The 13,180-nt window shown below is 38.1% G+C and overlaps 1 protein-coding gene across 1 annotated transcript in view; it reads right to left on the bottom strand.

Annotated features, from left to right (window-relative positions):
* The window catches only part of CNTN4 (contactin 4), a 999,482-nt gene that overhangs the window by 484,967 nt on the left and 501,335 nt on the right, over positions 1-13,180 (bottom strand). The window contains 1 exon segment of the mRNA XM_021070955.1: positions 4,100-4,242. Within this exon segment, the coding sequence (XP_020926614.1) occupies positions 4,100-4,154 (55 nt within the window). The 5' untranslated portion in view covers positions 4,155-4,242.

Below are 13,180 nucleotides of genomic sequence, written 5' to 3'. Positions count from 1 at the left end.
TCATGCCCCTTTCTCCCAATGTAGATATGGACCAGCCATTTTATCCTTTCTTTCAAATCTGCCAATGTGAACAGAATTGGTAACACCCAGTAAGGCGCAGGACCTATGTGAAATGCCGTATTAGTAGCATACAGTTTCAAGCTTAGCTCTAACCATCTCAGCATATATATCTGACTTTCAAATTATGTGTTTAGTCAAAATGATATATTTTTAGAGTTAAAAAGGACTTTATGGACCATCTGTTTAACACCCTCATTGCACAGAGGTGTAAATGGAATCTCAGAGAGGCAAAAAATGACTTGTCCAGAAGCTGGCTAATAATAAAACTAGTAAATAGTAAAAAGGGTAAAAGACTAAAACTACCTGGTTGCAGCACCTGGATAATACTTACAGGCATACCTAAACAGAGGCATACATGCGAGTACTCATGTAAGTACCCACATGCATAGACACGTGTGGGTCCACATCGCAGTCAACACTTCAACAATCTCTGCAAAAACCATGTTTTTTATCTGGTTTCATCCTAATTACCAATGTGACTGATGCTGGGCTGCTTCTCTGCTACTAACTGCTGTGGGCATGTTTTTGGTTTGGATTCCACCCAAAGCAGAGCCTAAGAGAAGGATCTGGAAACAGTCAGTTTGTTTGGAAGGTGATTCCACAAAGTGGGAGTGAGAAGGAGATAGTGGAATTGTGGGCAACTGAGATTCAGGCTTGCTGGGGACGGTATAGGAAGCCTGTAGGATGTGCTGAGGCATCTCCTTCCAAATGACAGGCTCTGAGGCATTTATCCACTGATTCTCATGCCCCATTATTTGAGGACTGCACCGAAGAAGGGAGTTAATTTTTCATAGTTCCCCTTGCTTGTGACTTTAGAGAATGACTTGAGGCAGAATAATCCAGAGCAGGGACAGTCGTCCTAGCTGTGCTTGACAGCAGAAACAGGTGATGAGGTGTTGCACCAAGAACCTCTGATACAGAGTTCAAGGCATGCTAACCAATTTTAATCTTTTATTTTCTTTTTAAGGCTGCACCCGAGGTATATGGAAGTTCCCAGGCTAGGGTTTGAATTAGAGCTGCAGCTGCTGCCTATGCCATAGCCACAGCAACACCAGATCTAAGCCACAGGTGTGACCTATATCACAGCTTGTGGCAATGCTGGATCCTTAACCCACTGAGTGGGGTCAGGGATCAAACCCTACTACTAGTTCATGGATACTAGTCAGGTTCATTTCTGCTGAGCCACAATGGGAACTCCCAATTTTAATACTTTATATATTGAAATCTAATTTAAAAAGCCATATTTGTATGAATTAACCTCAAAGGTAGTGAGTTCACTGCCTTAACATCAAGGTGACTACATGCCTTGTGTGCACAGTACAGCTTAGAATCAGAGACTGGATTTCTCTGTCTCTCATGTCTGGCCAGGATACAGTATTTGTTCATTTGACATATGTTTATTTAGTGGATGACACTATGTAGGTAGGCATTTGGAAGATGTTGGGTAGATAGCAATTAACTAAAAAGATAGAAATGCCAGCCTTAATAAAGCTTCAGTGTGGTGGGGGAAGAAATTCAGCATGGAGACAAATAAAATATATGGTTATTCACATATTGATAAGAACTCTTAAGAAAGATCAAATAAAAGGGGTATAAAATGTTAGTGGGAGGAATTATTGCCATTTGATTTTGATTTATTTACTGTGGTCAAGAAAATCCTTATAAATTAGGTGGTATTCGAGCACAAATTCAAAGAAGGGTAGAGGGTAAGAGATAGGATGACCTTATACCATTTTGGACAAAAACACTGTTGGGAAAAGGAGGAGTCAGTACAATGACCCTAAGTGTCTAGAAACAAGGAAAAACAAAATGCCTGAAACAGACTGCAACCTCATGGGCTGGAAGCAACATCTCACCTGACGATCACTTTGGTTTGTTTCACAGATCCTTTTTAGTTTTATTTTAAAAATTAATTTGAGTTGGTTGGCAATGTTAAAGAATTAGGAGAAAAAAAAAAAACTCACAAAACTGGGAGACCTGGCATATAAGACCAGAGCATATATGATTGATACTCTAATGGGACATGATTTGTCTAGTTTTCCAGTCACCAGCACTCTGTTGTAAGCAGGAGTCACTAGTCCTTTAAGAATGTTTTGTTCATTTGTTAGCTTCCTTGTTCTTCCAGGTAGCTGCGTTTTGTGTTCCCTGTTTAAATTGATTCAGAGGGAGAAGAGGGAAACCAATTTTGAAGGGACTGAATTTTTAGACTACTTGCATCCACAGTCTTGTCTTTTATTTTTTCGAAAATCATTGTCAGAGACTGAGTCTAGCATTGGTAAAAAAGAACATTTCCATAGGACCATAAATGGCGGATCGATTCCTTAAATAATTAGCAGACCTTTCAAGATGTATCCCCTGCAGGGGGACGCTGCTTATACAGTTGGATATTCTATCTTATTTAGGGGGAAAAGATCAGGAGAAAGCACATTTGAAATTCATGAATTATGATAAAACCTAATTATTTCCCTTGCCAAAAATTCACCAAAAATATATTACTAAGGAAGTATAGAAAAGGAAAAGAATGAGCAGTTAAGGAAATCTGCTCAAAATTCAGAGTGTTGAGTGCTATGTAAATTAATGAAATCAAGACAAATAGCAAGAAAACAAAAACATTAATTACAGCTTGACTTTACCTACACTGAAGGAGGCATATGGTAAGAGAATATTAATGCCATGTAAAATAGTTCACAGAAGAGACTCATTCCCCCCCCCCAAAAAAAAGTCAATATACTGATTTCCTAGAAAAAGCTAAGTGAATAAAAAAAGATACAGGTACACATCTTAGGTGAGAATTCTGAGTTTTTCAAAACACAACTCAGGAGACTAATGTCTTCCTTGATTTTCAACCCTTAAATTTTGTATCATCTATGTAGCACAGTGGATTAAATAAACACACTGCTGTGGTCAAATACTGAGAAACTGACTCATTATGTTAGGCTTTCAAGAATATGTTTCTCCTAGAGTCATGAAAAGTTAGAGCCAGAATGTCTCAGTTGAGGACTTTTGGGAGGGTCAAGTACATGAGAAGTCTAGTGAAAAGGAATGAAGTGCAGAGCCTGAGGTATTTATGGGGAAAAGGGGGTGAGATTTAACTTCTTCCAGATGAGGGAGAGAAATAATATTTCTAAAAGAGACATCTGGATGCCACAGACCCATTAGAATGTCATAGGTACAAACACAGAGCTGGCTCTGTAAGGTACTCTGTGATATTATTCTAATGAATGCCTGAATTAAGATGATGAGCCCAAAGTCATTTTTGTATTCTGTTGTAAAAATACAAATATATTTCAGGTGTCCCTCATGGACCTGACACTCTGAATAACAAAGCTGGCCAATAAGACTCATTTCAGAAAGACCTAGAAAGATGCTCACCATCCTAACCTGGAAATCAACCCTCAGTGCATGCTGGATTTAGGCTTCATCAACACCCAGTTACGTGTGTCAGCTAGTAGTTTTCCATCTTCCACAAAACTGAGAAAGTCATCAAGAGACTCTATGAACTTTTAAAGCCCTTGTCTAGAAGTGGACCATGAATGTATGGTGAAAACCTAGTGTCTATGCTTTCAGGCTCCTCTTAAACTGGAGGTGTACTGAAATGAAAAAGAAAAGTCATTATCAAAAGAGGGAGTGATATCAACAAAGACACTGAAAGAATCACCCAGATAAAATTCCATCCACTGACATCAAAGTAGGCAATACTTTAGACTATATTATCTCTTTTATTGCCCAATATCTCTGTGCAATTGAGCACTGGAATGAACAAAAATAACAACTTTCAAACTAAATAATGGCTTAAACGACTCTAAAAGGACCAGATAGATAGGTGAAACATCAGTGTCTAGCACTGGATACAACACCATGAAAAGAGCCACTAAAAGACCATCAGGAGAGTGTATTCAACAGTGTCAGCAAATGCTAGTCGTAGTGGTCTGCTCGCTTACGATTTCATCATTGCCATCTAAAGTGAAGGCCCACTTTTGAATTAGTGTGAAATACAGTGACATTTTTTAAATCAAAAAGTTTTAAAATGACACTCTACCTGCAAGGCACAACATGAATGATTGCAGTACCAGCAGTTCCCATGGCAACCTCATCTTCAGTTTCCGAGGTCAAAGGAGTTTCAAGTCCAATAACAAGTGAAGAGAATAGCTGCTTCTTTTAAAGTTGTGTTAAACCTTTAATCTGTGGGAAAGAAGAGACATTACAATGAGATTTGGGAATACTTCTCCTTGTGGTCACCTGCAAATTTATTTTTACTTGAATACAAATAAAAAAGACTTCTGGAGAGTTGTGGGGCAGTGAGTTAAGGATCTGGCTGGTCACTGCAGTGACTTGGGTAGCTATTGTGGTGTGGGTTCGATCCCTGGCCCGGGAACTTCTGAATGTCACAGGGGTGGCCAAAAAAAAAAAAAAAAAAAAAAAAAGACTTCTAGAAAGCTAGTACTAAAGAAGAGAAAGCATGTTAAATCATGAATGTAAGGCCAATAAGCCTTCTTTCCTTCATCCAAATAATACCTGGGCAGAGACTGGAAATGGTATGTCCCTGTGGTTACTGAGTGAAGTTAAGGACAACTTCTGATTAGATGTGAACCAACCCAAAGGCAGGGGGACTGAACTAGTTTCTTTATTTGCTTTTAATGGCTGCAACCAGGGCAAATGGAAGTTCCTGGGCCAGGAACTGAATCTGAGCCACAGCTGCAGCAAAGTTTGATGCCTCCGCAGTGACCTGAGGCACTGCATTCTGTTTCTTAACCCAAGCATCACATCAGGAACTCTGAACTAATTTTTAAAAGTTCCTTTCCAGTCCCTTAGTTTCCATGCCATGTTCTTATTTATTTTCCAATTAATAATATACCCAAAAGAGTGAATACAGAAGAATAAGATAGGGCTGCCTAAAGTGGACCTTAAAGAGAAACTCCCAAGTCTTAGAACAGATTATATGTGTGGAAAAATTCTAACTACTGTGTACCAGTCCAAACATCTTTCCCCTAACCTCCATGTTTCAGCCCTAAAATGCAACACAGATGTGCAGCTTCAGTGCCTACTGAAAAAAATCCTACCAACTATGAGTTGCTATCTACTATATGAGTTGCTATCTACTAGGTTCTTTTGGACAAACCCAAACTATGATCAAGAACAGTTAATTCTTCCTTTAGCCAGTAATCCTAAAACAGGAGAACTCTAGTGAAGACAGGCTGCTTGCTCTGTGTATGAATTACACAGCAGGTCCATAAATGAGTGAAGGAATCCAAGCATACTCTGGAGGGCATGGGCATGTGCTGTCTGGAGGGGCAGGTCCCCCTCAGCTCAGGCTGAGAGCTAGCAGGCAGGGCAGAGACCCAGGGTTGCAGGAGTACCTACAACTTTTCAAAGAAAAGTTGAAAATATTGTATTTTGAAAACCTCCCAAGTTTTACACATTGGCAATCAGCTCAAAATATTTCTTAAAACAAAGCTAAATTATCTCCAGGTGCCAAAGTTTTGCAACATGACCTCAATAAAACAGAACTCACACTGCACTTGCTCTCCTCCACTCATCCCTTCCCCTATTCATCCTGCAGGCCAGTCCTGGATGTATGCATCTCTGGAGCACCTTTTGCTTGCCAGACACCTGTGAGGGCCTGGACCTGCAAATGGAGAGCCCAGCTCTAGCCTTAAGGATCTCCTGCTCCACAATTTCATAAAACCGCCACAAAGTATGCCATCTTGAAGGAAGGAGCAAACTTTCTGGACTTCATAAAGGGGTTTGAAAGATGAGCAGGATTCTTTATTCCTATTCATTAATCAAGTAAGTGAGTTATCTAGGGAACCAGAAGATACCTTCTCTTTACAGCTCAGCCTGTAACAAGTGGCAGGGTCCTGAGTATGCAATCCCCCTCCCCTGCCACCCCACCTCCTTTCTAAAGATTCTTTCCAAGGAAATTGCCTCCTTGAGCAAATGAAACTCTTTGAAAACTACGCAGCACCTCACAAATACTACATACGATTATTATTGCGGCCGTGATATTTTTTCATCGGTTGATAACCTGGGGCTTCTCATCTCACTGACACTTTTGAGGAAAACAGTGAGCAAACACAGCTTTACACGAGAACATGGACCACAAAAGCTCATTAATCAAGGGCTCTGAGCATTTGCTGCTCTCATGAAGTTACTCAGAAGCCTTCCTGTTTACCAGGAAGCTAAGAGAACGTGAAGAACCATCATTTGAGAACTCACCTTTCTTTTGTGCCTTTAACAAGCTCAGTTTCTGATGAAGCCAGATTTGATAGGTTGTGAAAACAAAGGGGACTCAACTTCTGATCTGCTGATGTGGCAGAAAATCGGGCAGAGTCTCTAATTGGATATGTTCAGATGCTCCTCTGACATGCATGGTGATTAGACCATTTTAGATAAACAGGATGTGCTGATCAATGAAAACTATTAATGTCTTAAGCAAATGATCACGGTTTTAATAATTAATTTTGCAAGGGAAATGTCATCTCAGACCTGGGGATTGATCTACAATGTGAAGTGGTTTCTTGAAGCAATTAAAATTAGCTTAGAAAATGTATCCGATTATACCATAAAGATTTAATTCATGATAGGCTGCCATTTATGTGTGTGTTCTGTTAAGGGCTGTAGATTTTTAGGGATAAAGGGTTTAAAGCACCCCATTAGCCTTTATTTACATTTGGGTAGGTAAGGTTCACCTTCACTAATCAGAAAAAAAAAAATAGGGTCATTGACAATAATTTGTCTGGTGGGCAGTAGTAACTAGAGCACCAGTTTCCTGAAGGCAGCCGAAGATTCATGCATCTCATGTGGGATTGCGGTGAAGGATACAAAGTTTCCTAATTTCAGTTTTTCTGCCAGAACCAGAAAGCAACCTGCAGGATGAGGCAAGAGTTATGGCAGTAACAGATCTCCTCTGCAGCTCTGAGCTCTCTCTGGTTTACCCTAAGGTAGCCAAAGCAAAAGGTAGTGTACTCAGCACTAACTCTGGGACCTTGACCAAGAATTAGACTCGTAAATCCTGGGGAGGAGACCACGCAATGAAACAAGCCTGAGTTGCTTTCTCTGGCAGAGCCAGAAGGAGATGAATAATTGAGAATTCCACAGTATACCTGTATGCATTGCTATGCAGAGTAAAACTCCACTAGCCTCCAGCCCTTCAAACCATTCTTATATTCAGACTAAGATATACTAAGTGACTCAGTATAAAGGGTTTAAGGCAGATCATGATTCGTACTTCCTTAAATATCCTGGTTTCTAAGGATCTATAAGTTTCTAAGGGTCTGATCATGCAATGATTGGTTTTGCCACTCTGCTAAATTAAAATTCTGCTAGTATCTAAATAGCTCTAATCCAGCTCAACAAATAAATAGGTGTGCTTACTGTGAGGCAGGGACAGTGCTAGGGCAGGGACAGTGCTAGGGGTTAGGTGTGCAGATGCAGCAGAGGTAGGAGACCTATTCTCAAGAGGCTCACTGCTTACTTGGCATGAGAGGTGACTAAACCAGTCAGTATATTTCAGTGTAATTCACACATAAGTCTATTTAAGGATAAGGTGCTAAGGATGCAAAGGAACTGAGTCAGCAGTATGGTAGGGCAGGGGCTTTAAGAATGTGCTCCAAAGGGGCTAGCAGTTTGAAATGAGTCTTAAAGGACAAATAAGATTATTTGTTTTGATGAGTTCTATGAGCTGTATATTTTGGAAATTAGGCCCTTGATGGTTGCATCATTTGCAAATAACATTATTTCATTCTTTTTTATGGTTGAGTAGTATCTCATTGCATATTCTGTACCACATCTTCTTTATCCATTTTTCTATAATGGCCATTTAGGTTGTTTCCATGTTTTAGCTATTGTGAATAGTGCTGCTATGACCATCGGGGTGCATGTATCTTTTTGAATTATAATTTTTTGTCTGGATATATATCCAGGAGTGGGATTGCTGGATCATATCAGTTTTTTGAGGAACTTCCATACCGTTCTCCACAATGATCGTTACAATTAACGTTCTCACCAATAATGTAGGAAGGTTCAGTTTTCTCTGCATCCTCTCTATCATTTGTTATTTGTGGACTTTTTAATGATGGCCATTCTGATAAGTGTGAGATGGCACTTCATTATAGTTCTGATTTGTATTTCTCTAATAATTAGCAATATTGGGTCAAGGGGCATAGTGGGGGAGGGATGGATTGAGAATTTAGGGTTAGCAGATGCAAACTATTATATATAGAATGGATAAACAACAAGGTCTTACTACATAGCACAGGGAACTGTATTCAATACCCTGTGATAAACAATAGAAAAGAATATTAAAAAGTATGAATGTATATGTATAATTGATTCACTTTGCTGTGCAGCAGAAATTAACACAATTATACTTCAATGAAAAAAAGAAGAAGGAAATGTTAAGCCAAGTGACAAGGAAAACAAACAGGTATATGGCCAAGAATTTAGAGAGTGCTCGAGTTACTGAAATGCAAGATAATGGAAGGAGCAAATTGGGCTGACTCACACCTGTGCTCTCATCTAGAGCCCACACTCTACAGGTATGTGGCTCATCTGTAAAGTAATGACAATAATACCTAACTTCCCAACTTATTGTGAGGATCGATGAGAAGGTATGGAAGGCGCATAGGACAGATCCTTGACACTATGTAGCCACCCTTATTAAATATAGCACACCACCTCCTAAGTCAGGGACCAGATCCCCACAAAGACTTAAGTGTATATTAAAGAGTTTGGATTGAGACTGAAGCCTAAAAGAGGGTAGCAATGACATCAAACAGAGGCAAGTCCTGCACAAGCTTGATTTCCCTGTATAGGGATTTGCTTTACATGCAATTCCCGGAAGCACAGAATATCTATTATTCCCCCTTTGCTTGTCTCCTCAGTTCAACAGAATTGAGCATATCTGCTTAATTACTAAGTGTACTTCCAATATACAACACAGTTTTCAAAGCCTCATGGCAGCAAGACAGAATGGGAAAACGCTAGACTTGGAATAAAGTAAATTGAGTTCTTTTTTGCTCGTTTTGCCACTCATTATCAATTTTGGGAAAGCCACTTAATCTTTGGAAACATACTTCCTGGTCTATACTTTAGGACTCACACCATGAGCCCTGTCTTTCTCACATATGTGTTCTAAAGTTCAGCAGACATATGGTTTGAAAGTGAATACCAATTACTATTATTGTTTGGATTCAAATTCAAATACCCTCCCCGATTTTAAACTTCATAAAGGTAGGAACATTTGTTTTATTCACTAGTATTGAAGAGTTTCATGAAATAGTACATGGCACAGAGAGTAGTCAATAAATAGTATGTAAATGGAAGAATAACTATAACATTTTTCATTAATCTACCATGTGCTTTTATATTTCCTTCTTATATACACTTTCATAATAACCCTGGAGATCAGGCATCACTCATCCTCTATAAAATTGTAATCTTAGAAATTAGACAGTGAGATGCTATGGAACTTGTTCAAGGTCAAACATCTAGAAAACCACTAGAGTCAGGGTTCAAATCTATGTCTTCATATTGCAAGTATCATGCTCTTTTCTACCACAGTGAGAGAAATGTAAATAGAGCAATGTGTCTTTAAAAGTGTGACATACATTTCTGATGGTGACTCTTTCTAACCCTGCTTTTCATGTTGTCCTGCAGAAGAGAAGCCAGATGTCAGTGAGCGTAAGTACAGGGTATGGATAATATTCCTAATGCAAAGCATGGCATGGGTTCAGAACTGAGACCGTTTCAGAAGACTACATCACACTAGTGTTAATTCAGAACTCTTCTTGTGAGAGCACAACTGTGAGTTTCTCTCCCTCTAAGTGTGAGAACAACAGGAACATTTATTTTCTTCCTAATTATTATTTAGAATGCAGCCACTTTCTTAAGACAAAACTTTTAAAAAGGATCATCCACAGTTCCCAGTTGTAGAGTTGAACATTTTCTAACCCTGCAATTAACTAATAAGGGGTGCAGTCAGTCACAATGGCAGGGAAGTGGTAAAAAGAACTGAAAGCAAGAGAAAATTCAGTTTCTTCAGAAAGTAACCCGTCAATCATTTCATGGGAAAATGGCATATAGTCAAATCTTAATATTCAATCATCCACAGCTATTTATTGAGTGCCCATTATTCAAATGATAATATGCAGAAAGCAAAGTCAAGGTCAAGGTCCCTACCCCAAAGGACAGGACAACTCAGCTGAGTAGAAAAGATTACTGACTATATAACTTAGTTTATATGCCAAGTAAGTGGTACAAATAACCTGTACTTTCTATTCTTCTGGTAGCTGGTCTACAGCTTCTTCTTGGATAATGAAAATTCATATCAATCAAATTAGCTTAATAGATTTTCCCTTGTACCAGCTTTTACTTTAAATGCTAGAAGAAACATTTTTCCACATCTATTTCCTTGGGGTTTTCCCTACTTTAGTGGAGACTGCAATAAGTAGTCTGCCAGGAATGGTGAGAAAATGTGGGTTGCATGGTTTCTCTTTGGATGGCTTGTTCCAAGCATCTGAAGTATGAAAAGAACAGTGCAAATTAAAGAAGATTTAAAAGGCCTGAATAATATATTTTGAAAACAGCACCTATTAACCAATAGGTAGGCATGCATGAGATGGAATCTCTTACTCAATGCTGATTTGGACTCAATTTCCATCATGAGATCACATTACAGAAGACTTTATGGAATTATAGAGAGTTAACTAAGGTGGAAAATTTCCTTCATTTTAAAAGGCTTTCTAGGCAAAATAATGTCTGCCACTTGTGGCAGTTCTAACCAGAAATACAATGATTACATGAGGCAGACACTCTCTAGCATAAAAGACAGCTAGCCAATCTTATCATTTCAGTCACTGAAGGATACCTTCTACACATGCTGAGAACCAGTAGAATTCTATACACTAATTTTGAAAGATCTCTTTTTCAGGTTCTTTAAAACACAGACCCACTATCACTTTCTCAACATACTTTCTCCTTTAAAATCTTAATGTACTTTGATGTTGACATTTACACTTTGCTACTCAGGAGACCATCTCATAAAAAACTGAATTCCAACAATCACCAAGTGTTATTTCAAAAGATCACTGGATTGAGATTCAGAACAACTGGGTTCATAGCTCAGTGCTGCTATTTACTTGTTGGGCAAATTTCTTCACCAATAAAAGAAGGGTCAGGATCAGACTGTTTCTAAGAATCCCTAAAGCCCTGGTGAATCATTCTATAAGAGAAAGAGCATGTATTTGAGAGAATGGATTCATCAAATGAATAGCAGTCACCACGCCTTTGTCATCACCAATCAGATATCTTACAATTTCTCTGATTACATCATCTTCCCCCCATCAAAGTTATTTGAGATATTCTGCTTTTTTAATTCTACGTATGGTGTTGTTACTGCAAATTTAATCCAAAACCACAAATACATATCCACCATTCATAGTCTCCACCAAGTAATTGCTTACTGTACTACTTCCTAGAATTGTATTAATTTTTTTGAAATCACATCTTTTTTTTTTTTTTTTTTTTGTAATGCACAGCCTTGTCATGTAGAGGTTTTGGGGTCAGGGATCAAAACCACACCACAGCAGTAACCAGAACCACAATAGTGACAACACTGGATCCTTACCCTGCTGAGCAACCATGGAACTCCTAATTTTTACTTTTATTAAAGTAATACATAAACATAGTTTAAATATGTATTCCTACTCTCCTGAGAAAAGTGCCTCCCAGTGAAAACAAGTGTCTTTCTGGTATGTATTTCAGTCTTTATTAAAAAGGCCTCTACTACTATTTCTTGATCTGGGGGGTCTTATGTATTATGACTTTCTCTTATGATGATAATTGAGCTTTCTCATATAGTCACTTTAACAGACACACATATGCACACAAACATACATGTACATACTTGACTCTATGACTGTCCAAATTTTGTTATATTATTTAATTTTCAACTGAGCCTCCCAGTATACTACTAATATTTCCTTTTGGTAATATTTGTGTTTTTACAGAATTTACAGAGTTGATGATTTCCTGTTTATTTGCTTAGGTTTATAAATATATATCACAAATTCATCCTAAACATTTTACCCTATCTAATGCTTTTATTATATTTAAACATACCTTGTAGTCCATCAGTATTAATAAATATTATTTAGGACATAATTGAGCTAACAAACATGCAGATATATTCTAATTCTAGCATCATTAAGATGAAAACAGAAAACCTTGCATCCAAAGATATAATTATATATATACACACATATATACATAATGTATATTATACAATTATCCACATATATGGAATATAAGAGAAAGAGCATGTATTTGAGAGAATACATGTATGTGAAAGTTTCCAGTACAACATATGCCATTAACAAGTAATATAAAAGGATATGTGATCAAATTATAGACAATGTTGGAGGCAATGTAATGGTAGAAAGTAACAGAAAATAGCTGAGGAAATGATAAATAACAGATATTACTTACAAAGCACTTGCTATATAGTAGTCTCTCACTAAGTATTAACTCATACAATCTTTAGAATAACCCTTCAAGGTACACAACAATATGATTTTCGTTTTAAGGGTTAGGTATATTGTCTTAGTTAGTGCTATCTAAGTAACTGAGATAGGATATAAACTCCACATATTTCCTCCAAAAGCTTATTGAAGCGTATTTTCACATACACTGATATTCATTCTTTTTGTGTTAAGTTTAGAAAGACTTAAGAGATTTCTGCAGTCATATCACCAGTACCACCATCAAGATGCAGAATACTTTCAATCACCCTGGAAATCAACCCTGAAAGCTTGACTTTACAGATGTTGAAGTTCTCCCAAACTGTTATAATAGGCTTATTTTATTAACAGGTAATTGTAGTACATATGAAATATATGGTGTTTTCCTCTTACTTAGACTGCTTCTCAGACACTTCATCCTTCCTTTCAAATGTCATTCTCACATTAGTACACTCTCATTACAACAGAAATGAGAACAGAAGTAGATCATAGCAGAAGACGGGGAAAAACCTGGCACCTCCACTCCAGCTTCCCAGGCAAGGGAAAGCAATGTAATTGCTCATGGCATTCCCTCCTTCTTAGCCCAAGGGCATTCCCAGAAT

The sequence above is a fragment of the Sus scrofa genome, chromosome 13, assembly GCF_000003025.6.
Source record: "Sus scrofa isolate TJ Tabasco breed Duroc chromosome 13, Sscrofa11.1, whole genome shotgun sequence".
NCBI lineage: Eukaryota > Metazoa > Chordata > Mammalia > Artiodactyla > Suidae > Sus > Sus scrofa.
This window is presented reverse-complemented; position numbering and strand designations above follow the sequence as displayed.